Raw genomic sequence first — 25,729 nt, 5'->3', positions numbered from 1 at the left:
ACAACTCTTACTATGGTACAGTAAAAGTCAGATGTTCCTACATACAGCCACACTTCATGCTCTTTTCTCTTCATCCAGGCAAGGAAGATGCACCATCATAATTCAAGGGTAAATTCCAGCCAGGAGAAAACCAATTGAGGAGGGTTCGGGGCAGGAAAATTGAGGAGGGTAGCCTGGGAACATGGCTTGAGAATAGTCATGGGAGCCAGATGGAGATGGTTGGGGGGGGCTGCATTTGACCTTTGGGATTGAGGAGCCCTATCCCTGATTTATAGTTTGCCCATCACCATGCAGTTTCGAGGTGGGTTACATTCAAGGTCAACACTAAGCCATCACTTAGACCAGGCATGTCAAACCTGCGGCCCTCCAGATGTTTAGGACTACAATTCCCATCTTCCCCAACCACTGGTCCTGCTAGCTAGGGATCATGGGAGTTGTAGGCCAAAACATCTGGAGGGCCGCATGTTTGACATGCCTGACTTAGGCCATATCAAAAAGCAAGCAGAAACTCTGCAGATGGAATTATGCTCTGCAGAAATAAGCATCTTGAGCAGCCAGTGATGGAGTGAGACACAACTTAGCAGAGACCATCACAGTGAAGACCTTCCCATGCGCCACAACCCAATGAACTTCAAAGGTCAACTGTAAAATTGCAAAAAAAGGAGAAATGCCAATTTCAAAGGTGAATCAGTTCACATATTGTTTAAATAGGTATAGTTCTGATGGATTTGCCTTTAGATGAGAATTGAAATTATTTTGGTTCCCCCAAATATCACCTTTGCCTTGAGAAATGGAACTGACTCTAGCGCCACCATATTCCTGACTAGAAACCCTCGCCTCGACTGGAGTCTGAAAAATGAAGAAGTGCAAGCAAATTGGCAGAGAATTTTCTCTGTGCAGTGCTGGGCTGGCACCTCTGTGGAGAGAATTCCACAAGGAGCTCATTATTACTCCAGGAATAACACCACAAATGTGTAAAAGGGAGAGGGAGAAAGAAAGAAAGAAATCACTGCAGGAAGAACTGAAGGACGCAAGCAAAGAAACTAAGCAGTGTTGCTCACTCAGAGAGCCTATGTTTGCAATACAGGATCCAAATGCTTCTTGCATCAGACTTTTGTGTAAGAGTCTCAGGGACATTTCCTCACTTCATCTCCCATGTGCAGCACAGGAAAATGTAACATCCAAGCCAAAAGGGTTATAAGACAACCAATAAAACTACAGTAACTCTTAAGGCAGATTTCATGACAACTTATTTACAGGTTTTCCGAAAAGCACCCAGCAGCTCTATTAACTGAGACACACGTGTTGCTTTGCTGGTTGTTGGTGGTTTGTTTCTAAAGGGGCAGATAAATGAATAAAAAAGGTGTGTGTAAGAGGGGAGACTATTTCCCTGTTCAGCAGATACTTTAACTCCAGCAGGTTCAGCCAAACAACTTCTTCAAGTCTACTTGTGGAAACTCTCCTTCCAAAATTATTTATTGCTTGCTTTATAAGGTAAAGGGACCCCTGACAGTTAAGTCCAGTCACGAACAGCTCTGGGGTTGTGGCGCTCATCTCGCTTTAAAGGCCGAGGGAGCCGGCGTTTGTCCACAGACAGTTTTTCCGGGTCATGTGGGCAGCATGACTAAACCGCTTCTGGCAAAACCAGAGCAGCGCACAGAAACGCCGTTTACCTTCCCGCTGGAGCGGTACCAATTTATCTACTTGCACTTTGACGTGCTTTCGAACTGCTAGGTTGGCAGGAGCTGGGACCAAGCAACAGGAGCTCAGCCCATTGCGGGGATTCGAACCGCCGACCTTTTGATCGGCAAGCCCAAGGCTCAGTGGTTTAAACCACAGTGCCACCCGCGTCTTAAAACACAACTCAATAAGATGTGTGGGGTATAAATAGTAATTATCATTGTGGAATGGGACATGGATGTTGGAGGGGATGTAAAACTGGTACTGTATATCATGGTGGTTAAGAGACTGAGATGTGAATCATGAGAGCTCCAGTTCTACTCTTGCCTTTGCCAGATAGTCTACTCGATAGTCTTAAGCAAAGCTCTTCTCCTCCAGCCTCAGTCTGCCTATCAGCTGTATGGGGGACAACAATACTTCATTTACCTGAAGGGACAGTTGTAAAGATTTCAACTGGGCAATGCCTGTAGAGTGTTCTGAACTTTTGAAATCACTATACTGATGTTAAGTATTATTTATTGGCACGTTTATTTATTGAATATTATATTGCTAAACTTTTATAAATTGTTATCTATTAAGACATTGCTAGGAGACCTCAAAGCAACAATTCACATGCAACCTGTTTTCTCACACTGGAAGCACGGATCCATAAATCCACAAAACTCAGCTTGCATTGTTAGCCTTCATTATTTCTATTTTTGTCTGTGCAGTTCCGAAGGAGAGATGGAGCTGTCAATACACTGGGATTTTAAAACCCAAATGAAAATTTCTCATATAAACAATAATAGAGCTATTCATCCATTACAAGCATCCCTTGAAGTGTTAACTTTACTCCCTCTGCTGGCCATGAACGAAAACAACTTGTCTCTATAGAATATTCCACTTGCTTTTCATCAACTTTAAGGGCCGAACTGGACACTACGGGTATACAGATGTATACAGAACCATCAGCAACCGCCTATAGAAGAGCGTGGAAGCAATTTGAAGGGTAGGGTACGAGGGGGGTACTGAACATTACACACACATACATACAAACACACACACCTAAACAGTATTATCAGTCCTTGGTTGTGGGTATGCACGTCGCTGTGTGATGCCCGCAAGAATTTCTCCAGTTGCTGATGCACCCCCAGACACACACACCCCAGAAGTTGCTGGTCCCTGCTTTAGAATACTGGTTGCCAGACAGGGTGGCTATGTGTCCTATTCTACAGGGGGTAGTCCTCTTTTTGTAGGGACTCCCATTTTAAAGGGTTGCCCAGTCCAAGTCCAACTTAAAAAGAAAGAACCTTAAGAAGGGAAAGCAGGAGCCTTGAAGTTGCCCATCAGCACTTAACCCCTGGACAGCAGACTGAACAGGCAACCCAGCTGCCCTGCCACTGTCTCTTCCGCTATGATGAGATGCCCTGCACGTACTCTATAGAGATGTAATACATGTATACATATAAATGAGTACCTGTGAGTTTTATGCAAATCAGACTCCTCTTTTCTGTGACACCATTCCTTTTCGTTGGAAAGTGAGTGGCCGTCCATTTGTTAGCTGCCCTGACTCACAGAATTATAGAACTGTAGAGTTGGGAGGGACCCCCCAGAAGCAGGGGTGTCTTACCCATAGATGCTAGTGGCGTGGGGCGCCAGGGCGTAAGGTTCTGGAGGGTGCTGCGCCAGCCGAGAGTCCGGATAACACCGAATGAGCGTGCTGTGTGAGGGTGAGTGCGCCGCTCCTGCCGAGCGTCGGCTCGGTTTTTCCCCTTTCAGCCTGTAGGCAACGAATTCTGCGGGGCGCCAGAAGGCTAAAAGGGAAAAAACCAAGCCGGCGCTCAGCGGGAGCAGCACATGTGTCCTCGCTCGACGCAGGCCTGCCCTGCCCCCAGACGCCTGCCTTTGGTCAGTTGCTGCCTCGTGCTCTGCTCTGCTGCGAGGCGGCCGGCCCTGTGGGAAGAGGGAGGTGGGCAATGGAAAAGGGGACGTGGAGCGCAAGGGGGGCAGTGGGGGGCTCTCTTCTTCTTTCACAGTGGAAGAAGTAGAGAGGCGCCCCCCAACTCACCCCCTTTCTTCCTCCTCTACCCAGGCTGCTGAAGCGCCTCCTCTCTCTCTCTCTCGCCCTGTGGGAAGAGGGAGGTGGGTGATGGCGAGGGGGATGCCGAGCGTGAGGAGGAGGAGGAGGAGGAGGAGGGAGGAAGGAAGGAAGGAAGGAAGGAAGGAAGGAAGGAAGGAAGGAAGGAAGGAAGGAAGGAAGGAAGGAAGGAAGGAAGGAAGGAGAAGAGGAGGAGGAGGAGGAGGAGGAGGAGGAGGAAGAAGAAGAAGAAGAAGAAGAAGAAGAAGAAGAAGAAGAAGAAGAAGAAGAAGAAGAAGAAGAAGAAGAAGAGAGCCCCCCAACTTGCCCCCTTTCTTCCTCCTCTAGCCGGCCCCGGAGCATCCGCACTGCATTTGCAGCCCTGCTTGCAGGGTCCCCTTGCCCGTCCTGTTCAGTTACATCTAGCCAGAGCTGTGAGTAGCAGCAGCTGGTGCCCTATGTTTAATGTTACGGGCAACTCTATCCCGGTGAAGGGAAGCCTCCTCCCTTCGCTCTTCTTCTTCTTGGGAGGTGGGCTCCTTCTCCGGCCCCCCACCCCACCAACAAGGTCCCTAGGGGTTGTAAAGCAAGCCAGACCATTTAGCACCGACCCCATTCATTCCAGCAGCTGGCCATCACCCGTTCACTCCAAACCCTGCGAAAAATATCATCACCATTACTATTACTACTACTACTACTACTACTACTACTACTACTACTACTGCCCTCCACCCATAGATATCAGGGCGGCCCCCAGCCTGAAACTATGGTACTAAGCACATGCTAAAAACTAGAACAAAGGCAAATCAAACCAAGCCAGCAACCCTCCTTCTCCCTTATTTGTGAAACAAGTCTGTTAATTGTCTATCCAACAACAACAAAAAAGGCACTGAAGGTTTTTGAGATCAATGCAAGCTAAAAAGCATTGCAGGGGGTTGGGCTAGATGACCCACAGGGTCCCTTCCAATTCTACGTTTTTCTGAAAAACACACACGCACAACCCAACTATGGTCCCTCTGCCACCCTCGCCCCTAGCAACTGTGTGAGAGACTTGCTCCCCAGAAAGTGTGCCTTGTCTTGCTACCTGTGGTTTTTGGTCTCTCGTCAGCCCCCTCCCCCCAATCTATTCATATTCCTTTCTCCCTAATCTCCAATATTACATTTTCCTCTGGCTGAGACTTAAAACAGAAAGCCCTAATTCCCAACTGTGTTTCTTGCTGCAGTCCTACTGTCTACTCAGAAGTAAAGTCCAAATAGATTCAGCAGGGCTTAGATTCAGTTAGGACTGCAGCCTTTGTGGCCCAAATTTTAAGTCCCTTTTAGGTTCAGGATGTCACTGCTTTACACCCACCCCCACCCCCCTCAATATTTGAAAACGTCAGCTTTGTACTTAAACACAAATTGGCCAGGAACTTCATTGTCTGTGTCTTTATTAATTTTTTAAAAAGAACAACAAACTGGTGATTGCTTTAACTTTTTGATATGTGGTGATTTGACTCATGAGGATGAGTTAGAAGAACTGCTGAGTCTTGAATGAGTCTTGCTTTGGAATTGAGGACTTCATTAGATTTTCTTCTGCCTGCATTTTCATGTTATTTTGTTTTAAGGGCTTCTTAGAAATAATGTGGAAGCGTGGTTGGTTTCAGCTCCCAAAAAAAGGTCAACCACTCTGGGGAACCTTTCCTAAAAAAGGTCAACAACTTTGGGAAACGGGGTGGTGGTGGTGCTGGAGTGATCTTTGCCCCACGGTGTTGAATATGCTTAAGATGGCCCTGCCCCAGAGTCTTCTAGTCCAACCCCCCTGCAATGCAGGAATCTCAGTTAAAGCATCCATGACAGATGGCCATCCAACCTCTGCTTTAAAAATCTCCAGTGAAGAAGAGTCCACAACCTCCCGAGGGATGCCATTCATTATTCAGAATACAGTAGTTTGCAGGACCGACTAAGGAAGATAACAACACAATGAAATTCAAAACAGTAACCATAAATTGCACATTTATTTGCAATTCAATTAAAACTGTTTAGCCTAAACAATTCAACAAAATTGATGGAGTTGATACCAGCTTTTTCAAAGGCTGATAGTCATTTACACCCTGCTCCCCTGTCTCTTCACTTGCCTTGTAGCACTGCCCCCAGGTAATCTCACTGCCCCTCACCCACCCACCCGGGGGGGGGGGCAGCACCACCCACTTTGGGAACCACTGTTCTAAACTATGTGAGCATGGCTGCAACTCAGGCTTCAAACCGTTGAAAATTGGCTTGGCTCTCAGCTCTAGGAAAAAAGAATCTGGCTGGCCCTATCAATGTGCAATTATGGGCGAAAGGAGGCCTTTAAATATGCATTTATTCAGAGGGCGACAAGTGTTGCTGCCTCACAATACAGAGCATGAATTATGCACACGTTTTATCGTGCCATAAAGTATCTCCAGGCCTTGAAGATGTCACCAAGCATTATTCCATTCAACAAACACGGAGACCAAGTCATTATTTTCTTGACTTTTCCCTAAGATGAGCATTTGCAGCAAGAAATAGAAGTGCTTTAGTGCTCTTTGATTGGGTAAGTGGATTTGCTATACACAGACACACACACACACACACACACACACACACACAGTCCACAGAAAACCTTGTGTGACTGACAAAAGTGCAGACCTAAAGCTTCTACCCATCTAACAAACTGGCAAAATACAACGTTGGCAACACAGCACATTTTCCTGGGCTGGCTAGATCATCAATAGACCTCCATTCTTCTAGCGGGGAGAAACCAGGAGGATGAAAGAGGCAACTTGCTTTTCTATGCATTTTTAAACCATTGTGCTTTTTGCTGAAGCTGCCAGTGTAAAACAAAAAAAACAAAAAAAAACCCCAACCCTGTCAATTAGGTAAACCTTGCACAATCCGCATTGTTAAGAAACAGACTCTCTCTTTCAGAAATGTTGGGACACTGGCAACAGATGTTGGACTGAAAGAATAAGTTCTGTTCACTGTAATTTACAACAAGCCAAAGCCCTAGAGCTGCTGCTGCTGCTGTTTATTTATTTTTGATTTTTTTAAAGCATTGCATAGCTCTGGAAAAGTGCTCTCACAGTTACCTATTTGGCTGGTAGCTCTAGCACAGCTTTCCCTTCTCATTCTTTTTTCAGTCAGTCTACAAAAGCCACCCTAAAATGCAGTATTTTCATTTCACATAGCAGCCTACTGCAGCAGAGGAGACTCTAAAACTGCAATGAAAGCATACATGGTGGCTACAAGATGTGGCTCTCATAGTCCCCATAAGTATTTCCACGTCATACGTGAGCATGTACTAAACTGTACTAAAGTCGCCAACCTTTTTGGACCAGTGGGCACGTTTTGAATTTTGAGAGTGTGCTGCAGGCACCAGTCATAAAATGGTTGTGATGGGGAGTGAGAAATAACACAAAATAAGAGACAACCACCCACAACCATCAGACATCAGCTATGTCTTGCTGGTCCTGATTGTGGAAATCACACAATACTGATCACACAAACACACAGTGATGCTGCTGCTAATAGCAACAGGGAGCATTCCTCAGTACCAGGGAAAATATACAAGATGGTCATAGCACATTTGTTTCACATAAATTGCTTAGAAGATACCTGGCTTTCTTACTCCATAACTTCATTTCTTTGAGGGCTAGAATATGGAATTGTAGTTTCGAAGGGCCCCTGAGGATCATCGAGTTCAACCCCCTGAAATGCAGGAATAGGCAGCCGTCCCACACAGGATTAAAACCTGGAACCTTGGTGTTATCAGCACCATGATGTAACCAACTGAGCTCTGCTTCTTTGGCGATCACTCGTAGCCGAGTAAGATTGTCTTCCATAAACACGATTTTAACAATGGGTCCGTAAGTGACTGTGGAGGCCAATTCTGGATCCACACGTCCTTCCACAGTGGGGACATTGGTTTCCAGGTGGGAGTTGATCACAGTGTGGATTTGCCAAGCGTGTCTTCCTCTTAGCACGTTTCTCCCTTGCGTCCTGAGATTGAGTTTCTTCAAAGCCCATGACACCTTTGGTAAAGGCTGTTCTCCAACTGGAGCGCTCGCAGGCCAGTGTTTCCCAGTTGTCAATCCAGGCTGAGATACTTGCATCTTCTTTTTAAATGAAAGCTCAGAGTCTTGGGAAGCTGCCTGGGGTACCAGTGAATGCCTTTGTGGGAGCCACAGTGAGTTGGTTACCCCAGTTTGCTTAAGGTAGGTGACACAGATTAAACTAACCAAATATTAAACTAGCCGAAACTAAACTAACCCAGTGGGGTCAGTTTATCAGTTCTGGGGTTGTAGTGCAGTGTCTTAAAACATTATCATTTAAATCTGAGGTCAAAAGTTTGAATTCCCCAGTATGTCACATCCTCATTTCAGCTCATTCGCTTTCAATAGTGAGCATTCTTAATATAGGCTGGATCTAGACACATCAAAGAAGCGTTTCAGTTAAACGCGTTGCAAACTTTGCATGAGAAATCGGGTTGGCAAAAATGGAACTCCACAGCACTGCCCGGTGTCACAGTGTTAGAATGCATAAACAATGCATATAAAGCATTTTTTTTCTTTGCCAGTGTAGCTGAGTCCAAAGCCTTAAACTTTATTTTAATGCTTTACTTTAAAAGTTACTATTTTTTAAAATTAACTGATACTTTTAGTGGAAATGTTTGCAAATGAATACAACTCGTAACATTCATAGGCATACCTTGAACTGATAAAAGGCAGAGAGACTTTGTGGGACTACAATTTATAACCTCTTGATATAAGCCATTGTTTTGAGACAGTGCCTCAAATAACATTTCTATTCTTAGAAATAGCAATGTCTTAAAGCCATCACACTACAGTTGCAGACCTGATAAATGGAGCATTTCCTTTATTCCTGTAGTCTTCATTCAACAAGGATAGATGAAAGAAAGTCTCTCCCTGCCCCAACTCCTCTCCCTCTATCTTGTTAGATGAACAGTAGCAAGCCAGAAAGTGTTTAAAATGTGGGGGGGGGACAAAAAAGGGGGGCTTACAATGGTGCAATCCCATACATGCATATGCAGAAGTAAGCCTCACTTAGTTCAAAGGAGCTTACTACCAAGTAAGCGAGTATAAGATTTCAGCCCAGACAGAGCATACCGGTAATTATACCGCATCTTCCCCCAAGTGGAATGTTTTACATGTTTTGTTAATTTTTGCTCAGCCTTTTTACACACAGAACACAAAGTGGCTTACATAAAACCAGAATAATTCAAGCAAAGGAAATATAGTAGCTTGCATCTAAAAAAGAAATGAAAACGCAGGAATAATTTGTGCATATCTTTATCTATTTTTTTTTAAAGAATTTATTTCAGTGCCTTTAAATGAATGGGGAACAATGCTTGGCATGCAGAAGGTGCCAAGAGCAATCCTTGGCATCGCCAGATAGGAGAGCTGCTACCAGCCAGTGCAGACAGTACTGGACTAGATGAGCCAACTTGCAAAGTAGAGATGAGAGCCAATTCATTATGTTGCTTAGGTGTACACCTAGCAATTTAATGTGTGAATGACACATATGTATCAATAGGATGCACCAATCCAGGTTGGAGAACCAGGATTGGCTGTTGCTTCCCATACAGGGAAGCTTTTAATGTTTGATGGATTTCTGTATTTTAGAATTTCTATTTTTTTTTGAAGCCGCCCAGAGTGGCTGGGGGAACCCGGCCAGATGGGCGGGGTATAAATAATAAATTATTATTATTATTATTATTATTATTATTATTATTATTATTATTATTACATGTGTGCAGAGGGTTACAGAGGCTACAGAGTCCTCATTGCAAAGGTGTAGAGTGACAGTTTTCTTGTCTAAATCAAGGATGGGGAACCTGTTGCACTCTATTTGTTGTTGGACTACAACTGCCATCATCCCTCTATTTGTTGTGGACTACAACTCCCACTGTTCCTCTACTTGTTGGACTACAACTCCCATCATCCCTCACTGTGCTTCCCAGGGCTGATGCGAATTGGTGTCCAACATCAATACCTGGAGGGCCACAGGTTCCTTTTCTTAGCCCTGGTTTAAGAAAAGTTGTGAGCAACCAGAGCGCCAGACTCACTGGCTTCTCCGATGTATTCTGTAAGACAACCATTTAAAGAAGATGAAAACTAACCCAAGGGCAAGTTGATGCCACTTTTGGAAGCGATGAAAAGGGAGAAAATAGTTGTCAAGCTGAAAGAATGATGGGGGTTGGGGAGGGATTATGGGAGCAGGAAGACGAAGGAGATGTGTGAGTGGAGAGAGTACGATTTTGGCTGGCTATCCCATGCACTTCATTAAAACAGTGTTATGCTGGCAAGGGGAGAAGAGCAATTGAGTAATGGCACATTTAAAAGCAAACGCAGAATGAAAGGCTAATCAAGGCTTCGTATGCAAATGCTTTCACTCCTAATTGCAAGAACTGCTGGCCCGCTCAGAATGCATTTGACTGGAGACTGAGATGCCTCCTTTCTCCTTTGTTTGAAGGGCTTCTTGACCCTCCTTGGTTCTAAAAGGATACTTAGAAGTGAGAAATGAGAAAAACAAGCAGCCTTAATGTTTTTAGATGCAGAGAAAGCATTTGATAATGTCTCCTGTTTAAAGTTTTGGAATATATGAGCTGTGGAGACATTTTTATAGGAGGAGTTAAGGCAATGTATACAGAACCATCAGCAAAGTTGATAGTAAATAATGTATTGTAAGATAACGAATGTAATGTAAGATAACGAAAGGCACTAAACAAGTTTGTCTGCTGTCACTTTTATTCTTTATACTAGTTCAGGCATCCCCAAACTTCGGCCCTCCAGATGTTTTGGACTACAATTCCCATCTTCCCTGACCACTGGTCCTGTTAGCTAGGAATCATGGGAGTTGTAGGCCAAAACATCTGGAGGGCCGCAGTTTGGGGATGCCTGTACTAGTTTGAGAAGTTTTGGAGCAAAGCATAATATCTAATCAAGAAATTAAAGGAATAAGGGTGGGACAGAGACAATACAAATTAAAAGCATTTGCAGATGATGTGGTGATATCTGGAGAAGAACAAAGCGCGTCAATTCCGAAAGCATTAGAAGAGATGGAGAAATAGCAAGTCTTAAAATTAATAAAGATGAAACCAAGCTCCTGGTAAAAAACATGAATGATGAGAATAAAAATAAATTACAAAACATATCAGGTCTAAAGAATGAAAAGAAGATTAAGTATTTAGGTGTATGGTTAACAGATTACAGCTGTATAAAGATGACTATCTGAAAACATGGGAGGATACCGTATTAAAAGAAATTTGCAAATATGGGGTAGAATGAAGCTTTCGTTACTGGGTAGAGTGTGAACCATGAAGATGAATGTACAGCCAAGAATGCTATTTTTGTTTCAATCAATACCGGTGATAGGCAAGACAGTTTGCTTCAACAAATGGCAAAAAGATATTTCTAAATATATCTGACATGGGGGGGAAAACCCTGAGAATACAATATAAAATACTGATAGACACGAAAGAAAGAGGAGGTTTCTCCCTGCCAGATATGAGATTATATTATGAAGCATCTTGTCTGTGGTTGAAGGAATGGTTGCTACTGAAAAATCCACATATTTTAGATTTGGGAGGTCATGATAATATTTTTCGTTGGCACACTTATTTGTGGTATGAAAAGGCAAAACTACATAAAGCCTTCACAAACCATGTAATTAGGGGGGAAATGTATAGAATATGGGATAAATATAAAAACTTATTGGAGAATAAAACACCACTTTGGCTTTCACCTTTGGAAGCCATAGTGGTGAAAAAGAAAAATATGATGGAAAGTTGGGCGACTTATAGAAATTTGCTAAGAGAGGAGAGTGGAGAACTTAAATTTTTAAAGTTTAAGGATTTATCTGGGATATTAACAACATGGTTGCAATATTATCATTTGAATGAAATATTTTAAAAGAATATGAAGCAGGGGGTGGGGGGTGGAACAACTATCACAATTAGAGAAACCTGTGAATCTGTAAAGTGATGTCTAAAAGGTGTAAGATGCTATTGGAATGCGAGACCAAAGACGAACAAGTGAAATCTTCAATGATACACTAGGCAATTGATATTGGTCATAATATAGAAATGGAAGCATGGGAATGATTATGGAGTATTGATATAAAATTTACGGCATGTTATGGTTTAAGAGAAAATTATATGTTATATAGATGGTACCTAACACCTAGTAGATTGGCACAAATGTATAAATCAAAATTGAATAAGTGTTGGAAATGTAAAGAGAAAGAAGGAACCCTTTCCCATATGTGGTGGTCTTGTAATAAGGTCAAAGCTTACTGGGAAATGATATATAATGAATTGAAAATGATGTTTAAGGTAATGTTCGTAAAAACAAACAAACCCAGAAGCTTTACTTTTGGGAATTATAGGATTCGAACTAGCCAAACAGTATAGAAATTTATTTATGTAGCTACTACAGCTGCAAGAATGTTATTTGCCCAAAAGTGGAAGGATGAAGAGGTCCCAGCGAAAGAAGATTGGATACAGAAACTAATGGAGTATGCAGAAATGTCAAAAATAACTGGAAGAAAAAGAAATCACGACAACAAACTTTTTAGAAAGGAATGGAATTTATGAACCTCTCAAAAATGACGGCAGCAATTCGAAATACCCCCAGACAAATTTGTAAAAAAGAATGGAAGTATGTTGAGGACTTTTTTAGGAAAGAAGGAATAAACGTAGATTTGGTGATTTGTCTAGATTGAAAGATATAAAAGGGAAATTTTGAAAATATGTGTAAATAACAGCTGAGGTAAAGCGAGACAAAAGAAATTATGTAAAGGAAAGCGGTATCCAAACAACAGGAAGTATTTTAGATTTTACCATTTGTGTTCTTTTTTTCCCTCTTTTCTTTTTTGCCTTCTCCTTTGTCTTTTTTTGTCTTTTTTTCCTCATTTTCTTTTTTCTTTCTCTTCCTTTTTCTCCGTCCCCTTTACCTTTCTTTCATTATGAATATTAATATATTATTTATATATGTTTAACACAGAATAGGTTATTTGAAGTATTTGATATGTTCTCTTCAGATTACCCTGTTCGTGTGTTCCTTTCTATTTCTATCTCAGTTATTTGATTAGAATGATGTTTATTTTTGATTATACTTTTATAATTTGCTTATTTGCTTATTTGTTTATTTTTTTGTATTATTCATCAGTTTATGGTTTTATGTACCTTTTTTAAAGAACCGAAATAAAGTTTTTTAAAAAAATTTAAAAAAAGGGAATGGAAGTAGTTTATGAGTATTTACCAACTGTAAACAGATCAAGACATTGGCAGGATTATTATAAAAACCTGCAGCTTAATATATATATATATATGAGATATGGATGAGAATAGACGATTTAAAAAAATAAGTGAAGGCAATTTGGAGTATGCAGGAAAAGACAAAAATGTAAGGATCCGCAGAAAGAGGGGAAAGGGAGTCGAAATAGAAAATGTTAAAACTATGGTTAAATCATTGATGTAATGTATATAAACAAAAATTTTAAATAAAAATTTAAAGAAGAAAAAGAAAGAACTGCTGGCCCACTCAGAATGCATTTGACTGGAGACTGAGACTCCTCCTTTGTCTGAAGGGCTGCCTGACCCTCCTTGGTTCTACAGTGCTCATTCAGTGAGAAAGCCTTTATACATGGCTACTAACCATGGAAGCTATTTACAAGTGATTGATTCCCTGTGTGATTTCAAGCTACTTGCAAGCCAGGGCACCTCCAGATGACCTGTTTATCTGATGTGTTTGCAGAGAGATCGGATGGCACTGACTATTTAATGAGCATTCATCCCGATTTGCTTGTGAGGTTGGGGTTGCACCAAAGCAAGTATCACCCCACACTTCTCAGTGCCTTTTCCCATCACTTTCCTTATTGCAAAAGATCAGATCTTTGGGGGAAGCAGGTTTCTTGCGCAAGATCTCCCCGTCAACTACAACTGCACAACCTGAATTTGCCAGACTGTCTGCCATGAGTGCCACATAAGAACGCAGGATCGGAATTATAACCCAAATTCCGGCATCACAGAATAAGACAAAAACTGGGAAGAGGCATTGTCTTCAAGTAGGATTGGAAACAGATTGCCATTCAACACTTGCAGATTCGCCTGACCCTGCATCATTCTTCCCAGAATTACAGGTTTTGCTATGGAGGAGGCTCGGAAAATAAGCCACAAACCATTTGCCTGTCCCGTTCAGCTTCTCTCGCCGGCTCCCTTGGGCTGCGTGGCACTTCACTCACCTGCTCAGAATTCCCACACATCCCACAGGGCAGCCCTTGCTTAAACCGAGAGTTTGACACTTGTTTCTTTGTCAGCAAAGCCCCTACGGGAATTGCAGTCCGTGCAATAGGTTTGTCTTGTCTCCCCCCCCCTCAACAGCTCTGACAAGGGGAAGCTGTAGCCTGAATGCAAGTCAGCTGTCACTTCTGACGGCTAAAGTAAATCCTAGTCAGGGCTACGTGGCTTGACTTGTACAAACTGCAGGATGAAAGGCTTGCCCCATAGAGTTGTCTGCTGAGAAGTTTGCAGGCACTGATTTGGTGTGAAAAGCCGCGCAGCAAAGTGGCTAAGGATCGCCAGCCTTTGGGACCTTCCTCTTGCTAATCTTACAAATTCAACTCCATTGCAATGTCTGTAATATACCCAGGCCAACATTTTTTTTATTTCATAAAATTTACATACCTCTTTATTTGATTTTATATTTTTGAAAAGGCAAAATGATTTACAAACAAGATAAAACAATTAAATTATCTTTTTTTAAAAAAAACAGCCCTGTTTTTAACAACATTTTAAAATATTTCTGAAAAACTGATGCAAAAACTTTGTGTGGCTGGAGAGCAAAAGAGACGGGGGGGGGGAGGGAGATGGAGTGACTTTTATGGTAAACTGGTGGTCATTCATCCAGCACAGGAAAGAGGACTCTACAGGACAAACTGTACCCACCTCATTCCGTAATATATGGCTGTGTTAACATTCTCCTTCATTTTGATATTGGCAACTTTCAGTCTATCTCCACTTCAGTGCTTTCACAAACTCTGCTATCATTGTTTACCTCTGAACAATGCCTTTGGGTTGGGGAAAAGTGGAGGGAAGGGAGATGTTCGGTTTGTAATTTTTTTCAGGAAAAAAAGGGGGAGGAAAGAAACTATAATGCAATACTAGGGGGGAAAAACATCTTCATGTTTAATATTTTATTACTTTTTGCATATTAGAAGCAAAAGCGGGAGGGAGGGGAAAACAGGCCCTCTTCTCTGCCACCTCCAAAAGACAAAGTGTGTGGGGGGGGGGAGAGAGAAGCCTCAAAATGTTGATGTTTCTGAGAGAAAGGATCATAAGAAAATCCTCCTCTTTGCCTGGCCTTTAAGGAGGATTTTAAAATCAAACCACACTGGGGTCCCTATGGTTTTCATTGTCTCCGAGATTGCCTTGAGTGTTGCTTTTTTCTTACATTCCCTGTAAGAGTAATATATCCGAACCCAAATAAGACCCGAAAAGAAAGGAGAAAAAGTGCCCTGAAGTCTCAGCCACACTAATTAAAATGTGGCGTGCAAGCTTTGTTGTTAAGTGCCTGGCGCAACATGAGTTATAAATGCAGTCTAGAAACAATTACAAGTTTGCCTTACTGATTAAGATTCATATTCACTGCTCAGCCAACTAAAGTTCTAATGGTTTCATCTGCGGATTAAAGCTTGCAACTCTAGGGGAAGGGGCACAGCTGAGCGGTAGGGCATCTGTTTTGCATGAAGAACACCATCCCTGGTACCTCCAAGTAGGAAAAAGAGTCCTAGAATCTGGAGAGTCGCTGTCATTCAGTGTAGACAATGATGAGCTAGGTCGGTCAGTGGTCTAACTTGGCATAAGGCCCATTCCTGTTCACAGCCTCCAATAGCAGATCCAATGGTTTTGTTTATAACCCACTTTTCTTCCATTATGCAAGGCAAGGCAACATACTTGTGATTCCCTGGCACTTTCCCATTCTGGTGCTGACCAGACTCAGACCTGCTCAGCTTCAGGAGAGCAGTGGCCTCATGTGCTAATGCTTTCGAGAGACATCTCGCTAGCTACTATTGGAAACAAAATGCTAGACTAGCCTTTGGTCTGAAAATGGGTGTTCTTACATTCTTGGACACGTGTTGCCTAAGCAGCAATGCTTTGCTCCTGTCTGCCATACCCCCAGCAGGGATCTGGGGAGCCATGAACCCCAAAAGCACAACTACTCCATAAGCCAAGAGAGAGCCTCAGCTTGCTGGGACTACCATGTAAGAACACAGGAAGATGCCATTCCCTGAATGACACTATAGGTCCACCTAGCTGAGGGTTCTTCACAGTGACTGGCTTGCCAGGGTTTCTGATAGAAGTCTCTCCCATCCTACCTGGAGATGCTGGGGATTGACCTAGGACCCTCTGCATGCTCTGAGCTATGACCTCTGAGCTATGACCAGTGCCAGATTTAGGGTGGCGTGAGCGGTTCTGCTATGCAGGGTGCCCAGGGCCGGTGCTAGGGTTTTTTGCACCCTAGGTGAGATCACCTTCTGGCGCCCCCACCCCACCCCCCCAAAAAATTAAAAAATAAAAATAATAAATAAAAATAGAAAATAGAAAAATAGAAAATAGAAAAAATAAAAATAGAAAATAGAAAAAATAAAAAATAAAAATAATAAATAGAAAAATAAAAATAGAAAAAATAAAAATAGAAAATAGAAAAAATAAAAATAAAAAATAGAAAAAATCAAAAGTAGAAAAATAAAAATAAAATAAAAAACAGTTGAGAGGCGCGAGGAGGTGGTCCCAGGCTCCCGCTCCCGCGCGCCTCCGGAGCTTTGCGCGGGAGCACGGGGCTGGGGCCACCTCACTGCGCCTGTCAGCTGTAGCCTGTAGAGTGGCTTCAGGCCGCTCTCCGGAGGCACGCGTGCGCCTCAGGATAGCGGCCTGAAGCCGCTCTACAGCTGACAGGCGGAGGAGGTGGCCTCAGGCTCGCGCTCCCTCCCGTGCGCCTCCAGGTCAGCTGTAGAGCGGCTTCAGCCACTCTCTGGAGCCCAGCTCTGGAGAGCGGCCTGAAGCCGCTCAGCACCGGTGGGCGGCGGGCAGGCTGGCCAGCGCCCCCTAAATTCTGGCGCTCTAGGCAGGTGCCTAGGTCGCCTGAATGGATGCACCGGCCCTGAGGGTGCCGAGCTGCAGGGGTGCAAAATTGAGAAGATCCATAATTGAGGTGATCCATTGAGGAACGCCAAATGTTGACCTCACACGGGGAACCACATCACGAAAGATTACCCAAGTCTGCCCCTGCTATGACCTTTCCCCAAGGAGAAGGGAACGCAATGAGCGATGGCAGAAACAAATCTTTTGTATTTCTTGACTGCCCCCGTGACAGCACGTCATCACTAAGCCTGAGAAAACACAAACCAGGGAGCACATCAGGCTGCTTCAGGCTAGTATAGCGAGGAACCAGGGAGCATCATCCCCAAAGATTATCCAGGACACAGGGTTTGACCTTGGAGTACAGAGGAGGCAGCAAAATGCTTTGCCCATGCAAGTCTGTGGCTTTGCTGGAGGGGACAGCTGGGGAAACACATAGGACTGCTGCAACCAGCCCCCATTTGCCAAGTGAAGCCATCACTGCGGCACTGGGGCAAAGCCTAGGCAGAGCTAAGTTCCAAGGCGATTCCTCTCCTGGTGGATGACAGACAGTATTTACAAGCATCGGAACTAAATGTTCTGACCCTGCTGCATCATAAAAGGCTCTCGCCTGTAACCATTCTTCTACCCTGTAATACATTTCTCAATCAGCTATTTCACTGTCATTAAACAGAAGCTTTTAATGTCCTTGGTATGATAGGTGAAGAGTGCTTGCGGCTTTGATTCTTCATTTCAAAGTAAGCTCATAAATGCTTTTATGGTTCTGGAGTGGTTAGGGATATTGATCAAACTATAGACCTGGTCCCCCGTCACAGAGGCACAGGTGGTAAATGGAACATGAGAGGAGTTTGTGCAAAGGAGGGAAACAAGGAAGGCAGAAAGGAAAGGGAGATGGTAGGGGCAGATACTGGAGATTAAAGCCAAGAAGATCCATAAGGAAGCACTTCATATGCTGCCTGACACTCAATTAATAGATAAAATGACAGAGTAATACGATAATGTAAGGAAAACCTATAAACCCGGCTAATAAATCACTGCCCATTGACAAATAGCATGATACTGGTACCCGGGACAGCCTATTAAAATGTAATGTTTCCCCTGAAGCATGGGAATAAGAGGCGATGGAGTCAGGTTTTGGCAAGGATCAAATGCAACATAATAAACATATCACTCAGCCGCGGCCCGACGGGAGGGAATAGCATATGCTCTCTTGACATTGTGAAATGACATTTCAAAGGCTGGAAGGAAAGAGAACTTTTTTGCTCAGAAACTGGGCCGCAGCTCATCAAGGACTTCTCCTGTGCAAGACCCATTGAAATGAACACATTCCCGCCTGTGCAGTATCAGTTATGATTTCCCATCTTATTAGCGGACCTGGGGTTGCAACAGGAGGAAACCATACAGAAAGTCCCAGGGTCAGCTAAAGCAGGATGGAGAGCCTATGGTCCTCCAGGTGTTGCTGACTCCAACTGCCATCATCTCTGACCATGCTGGCGGGGATGAGGACGATGGAAGACAGGTTCCCCCACCCTTGTGTTAAAGGGTCCAAGACAGCAGGACAAAAACAAACATGGGAATCTTGGGAATCTACTGTTTGTTGGAACAGGCAGTCATGAGTTATTCAAGCCAATGGGTGTGTCCTTGTTCCATTCCCAAGACCCAAACATCTATCTTTATTTGCCCAGTATTTCAGTGAGAATGAGCCGAGAGGCAACCTGTTTTTTAATTTTAACTGCATCCAATGCTGCCATTCCATTTGCACCAGAGATATAGGTATCCAGGGAAAAACTTACTGCTTTTTTCCCTCTTGCCTGCAGCTCCCCATACACCCTCAAAATCTGCTCCAGAGAGGAGACAATGAAGTCTCACTGCATGAGCAGAGTAAAGTCCAGACATAGGTAAAGTCCTATGTCTTTTGCACCTGGTTCTGGTTTGTAGAGACACTGGGCATTTACTAAACAAACCAAATGAGAGCCAGTGTGGTGCAGTGGTTAAGAGTCGTAGACTCGTAATCTGGGGAACCAGGTTCACGTCTCCGCTCCTCCACATGCAGCTGCTGGGTGACCTTGGGCTAGTCACACTTCTTTGAAGTCTCTCAGCCCCACTCACCTCACAGAGTGTTTGTTGTGGGAGAGGAAGGGAAAGGAGAATGTTAGCCGCTTTGAAACTCCTTAGGGTAGTGATAAAGCGGGATATCAAATCCAAACTCTTCTTCTTCAAATAGATCTTAGACACCTGAAGCATGCTCATCCCTGCCTTACAAGGCATTGTGTGGATTAGCGGAAATCACTTTTGAATTCCTGGGTAGACAAATGCCAAATATTATTCTCACCCAACTTTCCCCACTCAGACCGAGGGCTAGCAGTGGTGAAGAATCTAGATCACTTCTCATCCAATTAACCTGAGCAAAATTCGTATTTATCGAGCTGAGTTTGCAATACGACAATTAACAACAACACACAAACAAATAAAATAGATTCTCACCTTGATCTTCTGAAGAAACTGGAGACCTGGAAATAAACCAACAAAGACCCATCAGTCTTTTTTTGGTAAGATGAAAAGGCAACAAATAAAATTCAGTGCACTTTCAGGGATTTCTGCAGCAGCACTTGGTAAAGCAGAGTTTGGCTGATGCTAAATACTTCTACAGGTTATGTTATGTTCAGCTCCTAACAATTGCTGAAATTCAGATCCCGCTTCATCCCATCTTTGCATCAGCATGAGTCTCATGAAACATCCACCTAGTTCTGCATTACTGTGTTGGAGAAAGGAGAACTTTACTATTGTTATTTGAAAATATAAGGAGAAGAATGAAGGGTGCCTCGTAAACAGGAACAGCTGGAGGGATAAACTTCTGCCATCTCTCTTCCCCTGGGTCTTCCCCCTGCCCCCCAATAATGAGCCTGGTTGCTGCTCTCTAAGACCTGCCCTGAGATCTCTGCCTCCCAAGGAACAAGCTATTGCCACCCATTATCTCAACCTCCTGTGTGCAGTCAGTTTCCATCTTCAGCAGTCTCAAGTCAGAGAAAGAAAATAACAGGGGGGAAATTGCTTCGGTGGATCAGGTCCGAGGTGAATTGATAATCAAAGGTCCATCAAAATTCAGCAGTGGCTCCACTGCTGAATGCAGAGCGAACGATCTGCGGTCAGATTTCCCAACACTTTACTTTTCTCTTCAAAGTAACTGCATCACAGACACTATCAGGGAGAAGAATGGTAGCTCAGTGGAAAAGGCAGGGGCAGGGCAGCAATAAGGGAAGCGTTGCTTAGGTGCATTGCTGGGAGTACTATATTGGCTACGACAGTGTGCCCCTGTAGCAAAGCTATACTGCCTTTCCCCAGCTAAGCAGCATTGATTATGCTGTCAGGAGGGCAACTCTGCGGCACCTGCCCCACAATGCCAGTCATGCTCCGGGAGCACATGCTTTTCCTCCTAAAGGTTTCGGGGTCAGTCCTTGGAAAATCCAGTCTAAAAGCACCAGGAAGCAGGTGATGGGAAAGACCTCTACCTGAGGTAAAAAGGTAAAGGACCCCTGGACGGTTAAGTCCAGTCAAAGGCGACTATGGGGTTGTGGTGCTCATCTTGCTTTCAGGCCAAGGGAGCCTGTGTTTGTCCGCAGACAGCTTTCTGGGTCATGTGGCCAGCATGACTAAACCGCTTCTGGTGCATTGGGACACCGTGACGGAGGCCAGGGCACATGGAAACTCTGTTTACCTTCCTGCCGCAGAGGTACCTATTTATCTACTTGCACTGGTGTACTTTTGAACTGCTAGGTTGGCAGAAGCTGGGACAAACAATGGGAGCTCACCACCGTCGTGCATATTTGAACTGCAGACCTTCTGATTGGCAAGCCCAAGAGGGATCAGTGGTTTAGATTCCTCACCCTCTTTTCTCAGTTTAATTTCCCTCCCATGAAGCTACTATTAGCTACCATTTTTCAGTGGGGAGGAATAGGTACCAAGTCAGCTGGAGACTTGTTTTTGTTCAAGCCCCACCTCTACCGTTCCTTTAGCTGTGTTCCCTGGGAGAAGCAGGCGAAGGGGGAAGCGTGTTACACAAGTGATTATCCCCACTCAAGTGCTTATGAGAACAACTTTTCCGCCAGCCCCCTACAGTTTAGTGCCGCTTGTAGCCATTCAACAGCAGAAGGGACAGCTAACCAACGGCACTTGCAATTACCGGGATCCAGAACGGAACAGCATACAATAATCCATTTTGCAGCCATAACTGAGCATTTACTTGAGCATGAGCATCCTTTTTTGTCACGCTAGCATTTCTATCACAGCAAGACAGGTAGAGGTAATTAGCTCTGCATCTGAAAAGACCAAAAGACGAGGGGGGTGGGAATCACCATGGCAAGTGCTGCTAAGGAAATTATGGGGCAAGCGGTAAGATGGGGAATATGCAAGAGAAATGATTTTGAGGAGATATGGAAATTGTTTGTAGAATTTGTACTGTTGAAACGGAAAGGGGTCAAACGGTCACAAGTAGGGTTGCCAGACTCAACAGAGGACAGGACTTCTGTGCCTTTAATTGCCCTGCTCTCTTTTGAGTCTGGAAACCTTAAAGAGAAACCAGCAGACCCTTTGTTTAATTTCCAAGCAAAGGGTCTGCTGGTTTCTCTTTAAGGTTTCCAGACTCAAAAGAGAGCAGGGCAATTAAAGGCACAAAAGTCTTGTCCTCTGTTGAGTCTGGCAACCCTAAGAGGTGTTGAAATTTTGGCAGGTTGGATAGTTACAATGGAATGGTCTCAGGGTGGGGTGGATCTTTTTATTCTCATTTCATTTATTATTATTGCTTTGTCAAAATAAAAATAATAATTATTTTTTTAAAAAATGGAGCAAGCAGGAGTCAGTAGAGAATGGTAGACGTCCTGGCTCCTTTTATTTGTTATCCCCGACCAATCCAAAGACATGACTGCCAGCTTCTTTCTAGGCTTGGTTTTGCCATATTTTGAAGGGAGAGAAAAGAGGACACATTTGTCGACTTCTATTTTTAACTCTGGATCACTATGGCGACTCTAACCCATTAAAAAAAAAGGACACGTCCTGGAAAAAGAGGACATATGGCAACCCTATGACTAGGCCCAATGCAAGGTGCTGTCAAGAGCCAAAGTCAAGCGTAGGTCAGCAATAGAAAGCACCTTGTCTGTGCAGAATGGACCTGGGGCTTTGTGCCTTCTTCCTTAAGGCCCACTGACTGAAGGCCAACCGTGAGCCAAGGGAGCTTAGCATTAAAGGAAAACTCTGTGCCAGTCAGACTATTCCTGGTGTTTTCAGTCTGCTGGAGGCTTGTTGCTTGAGGAAGGTGGCCGTGTAGGCATGCCTTTGTATGGGAAGGAAGGGATTTGCAACCTTGTGAGCTCAAGTCTATGGGATTTGAGGTTTCATGGAAATTCAACCAGCCTCCTCCAGGCACAGTCTAACAGAAATTCCGGCAACCGGGTGTATTATTCATAAAGACAAAAGCCTCCAGAGAAACGTCAAGCAGCTATTTTTACCAATAACCCTGCAACTGAAACCCTCTGCCACCCACAGCATCTGAAAGAAAAGCCTTTAAGAATCTAAAAGGCTGAACAACAATACTTCTATAGCACTGCCATGGAGTTTTATGGCCTTTCTCTTCTTTGCCACTCGAGTAATTCATTTTACACATACCCACTAACTCCTTCTGATCAGCACTTCTGCCAGTTAGCCGGCCAATAAAAAAAGAGGGGGGCTGAATGTTGTTTCTTTTTAAAAAAACAAAACATCTCTCTCTCTCTCTCTCTCTCTCTCTCTCTCTCTCTCTCTCTCTCTCTCTCTCTCTCTCTCTCTCGTTCCAATGAACTCACTAGTTGTTCCTCTGCAATGGGTAGAACATGAAAGCTATTTTTTAAAGGTTATATACATCCAGTCCATTAAAGAGAGACGAAAGTGGTTTGAGAGAGGTTTCATATCTGATGGTATGCAGTTCACACCCATTTTGTTTTCCCATGCGCACATTGGCTTAAAGATGTATTTTAGGGTTTTGAAACAATTCAATCCCCCCCCCCAAAAAACCCCAGCATTCCTTCTTTCAAACCACCTTCAGAAGTTCAAAAACAAATAGTAGCAGAACATCTGTCTCCAGCATAGGATAGGCGAATCTGTCAATTCTGGTTTCCCTAGTTGCGTGTGTAGACCTTTTCACCACCCCCCGAAATAAATTCAGACAAGGCTCAAATTTTAGGTATGGTTTTTGGCAGAATTTAGGCCACAACTTTATTGATTAGAATAAAGTGAGTGATTGCATAGGCTCTGGTTCGACTAGCTCCCTGCACCCTTGCAGGTAGCGCTGACCCTGGGCACCAACCATAGGTCAGCCTTGGGTGAACACCTGGGACAGTGGCAAGCAGGAGCGCTGCTGGACCTCCACCCAGATGTCCCCTGGACTCAGGCTCCGGGCACAAACCCTCACAGGGAAGACCAACCATGAGTCCGTGGATTCCTTTAACGGAATATCCAATGCATAGGGATGGCTAGGCATCCTACCACCCCTATCACCTGAACCAGAGCCTATCCGCAACCTTACAAGTTGTGACGATTTGGTACGCAGCAGGCAAAACCCAAATGGCACCAGCCAATCAGCCAAGTGGGGAAAATTCCTGCCGTGCCCCTGTCCCAACGACAGACGACACACGCCGGCATAGCAAGGTCGTGTGTGCAAGCCCTAAATATAGGGAGAGGTGGGCGGGCATTCCGATGCACTGAGCCCAAAAGAGGAAGATCAGGGACATGTGCATGGGCTTAAACAGAGGTCCCTCAATCGCTTTGAGTGGCATCCCTCTGGCCCAATTGCTCCTAGGATCGAGGGACCTCCAATAGGGTGTTGTGGCTATCCAAATGTTCCCACCCACAACACAGGGTCTGGTTGCCAGGTCACACCACAACACGTGCCCTCTTGTTAGGGGGGACCCAGTTTCTTTTCCAATCTAGGGTCCAGTTCTTCAGGATGCATTCATTTTTTTTATTTTTTATTTTTTTTAAAGGCCTCCTCTGCCTCTGACAGTCCTGACTCTTCCTAAACAGCCTCGGCCCAGTATACCCAAAGGAGCGTCTCCACCCCCATCGTTCAGCCCAGACACTGAGGTCCAGTTCCGAGGGCCTTCTGTTAGTTCCCTCCCTGTGAGAAGTGAGGTTACAGGGAACCGGGCAGAGGGCCTTCTCAGTAGTGGTGCCCGCCCTGTGAAACACCCTCCCATCAGATGTCAAGGAAATAAACAACTATCTGACTTTTAGAAGACACCTGAAGGCAACCCTGGTTAGGGAAGTTTTTAATGTTTGATGTTTTCTCGTGTTTTTATTATGGGGCTGCCCAGAGTCACCGGGGAAACCCAGCCAGATGGGTGGGGTATAAATATTATTATTATTATTCCTCTTCTCAAAGCTCTGACCCTTGCCTTGTGGGTGGCACAGAACCACACAAATTGCTGACCCCTTCCTCTAGATATTCCTCAGGTTCCCTGGCCTCCTGTACACATCCCTCGGAGTCCTGTTGGTCCCTGATGCCTGCATAGTTTCCTCCCCCAATTCCATTTTATTCTCACAGCAACTCTGTGAGGTACGCTAGGCTGAGAGACTGTGACTGGCCCAAGGTCACCCAGTATACATACAAACTATGTGTACTGTATGTATAGTATCTATAAAAGAGCCATATCCCACACTGTGCTGTGTGCTATATTTCTGCAGTATACTTCTATAACTATGAGATGCATCCAACTAAATTCCACTCAGTGCAGATCTATTGAAAAATGAATGGATGTGGGTAACGTAGGCTTGCTCATTCCAATGGGTTTACTCTGAGTAGAACTTGGTTGGCTGTATTTGAATTTCCACACAGTTATATACATATTGCTGCATCAATGTGATGATTACTTTAGGAAAGCAATAATATCGTATGTATGTATTAGATATATAGGTAAAGGTAAAGGGACCCCTGACCATTAGGTCCAGTTGTGACCGACTCTGGGGTTGCGCGCTCATCTCGCATTATTGGCCGAGGGAGCCGGCGTATAGCTTCCAGGTCATGTGGCCAGCATCACAAAGCTGCTTCTGGCAAACCAGAGCAGCACATGGAAACGCCATTTACCTTCCTTCCTATTTATCTACTTGCACTTTGATGTGCTTTCGAACTGCTAGGTTGGCAGGAGCTGGGACCGAGCAACGGGAGCTCACCCCGTCACAGGGATTCGAACCGCCGACCTTGTGATCAGCAAGCCCTAGGCTCTGTGGTTTAGCCCACAGCGCCACCTGGGTCCTTATTAGATATATAACCGTGCATAAAATATTGCACAAGAATAATTCATGTTTTAGCAGAACGAAGGGGTGGGGGGGGTGGGGAATCTTGCTTCTCATCAGATTTGCCACGTTCCTGGTGGCCTAGCTCTACCAACTTCCATTGGGTTGAGGGTGAACTTCTTTAGCGAGCAGATTTCCATGGTAGGACAGGGTCCCTGCACAATATAGAATCCCGACTGTGTAACATCCAAAATTGCACAGGGAGCCTAGTCAAATTGAGCCACATAATAAGGGGTGTGGTAGGGGGGCTGCCTGTGCCACTGTGGAGTTGAGATTGCATCTTTAAAAGGAAGGGCAGCAGTTCTGGTGTTACCTCCTCCCCACTGCAGCCCGGGTTATATCCACCATTGGTTCAAGATTATTAATTTTTTTGCCACTTCTGTCCATAGCTGCCAAGTTATCCCTTTTTTAAAGGGATTTCCCCTTATGCTGAATAGGCTTCCTCGCGAGAAAAGGAAAAACTTGGCAGCTATGCTTCTGTCTGCTGCAAAGTTTCAGCCAAGTTCAGGAAG

At 44.2% G+C, this 25,729-nt stretch overlaps 1 protein-coding gene across 1 annotated transcript in view; it reads right to left on the bottom strand.

Moving 5' to 3' along the window:
- Positions 1–25,729, bottom strand: part of DGKI (diacylglycerol kinase iota) — a 146,632-nt gene that overhangs the window by 15,138 nt on the left and 105,765 nt on the right. The window contains exon 27 of the mRNA XM_088652247.1: positions 19,383–19,408. Coding sequence (XP_088508373.1) covers positions 19,383–19,408 — 26 coding nt within the window. The remainder of the gene's footprint in view (positions 1–19,382; positions 19,409–25,729) is intronic.

This window comes from Zootoca vivipara, chromosome 9 (assembly GCF_965207765.1).
Source record: "Zootoca vivipara chromosome 9, rZooViv2.hap1.1, whole genome shotgun sequence".
In the NCBI taxonomy this organism is placed as follows: Eukaryota; Metazoa; Chordata; class Lepidosauria; order Squamata; family Lacertidae; genus Zootoca; species Zootoca vivipara.
This window is presented reverse-complemented; position numbering and strand designations above follow the sequence as displayed.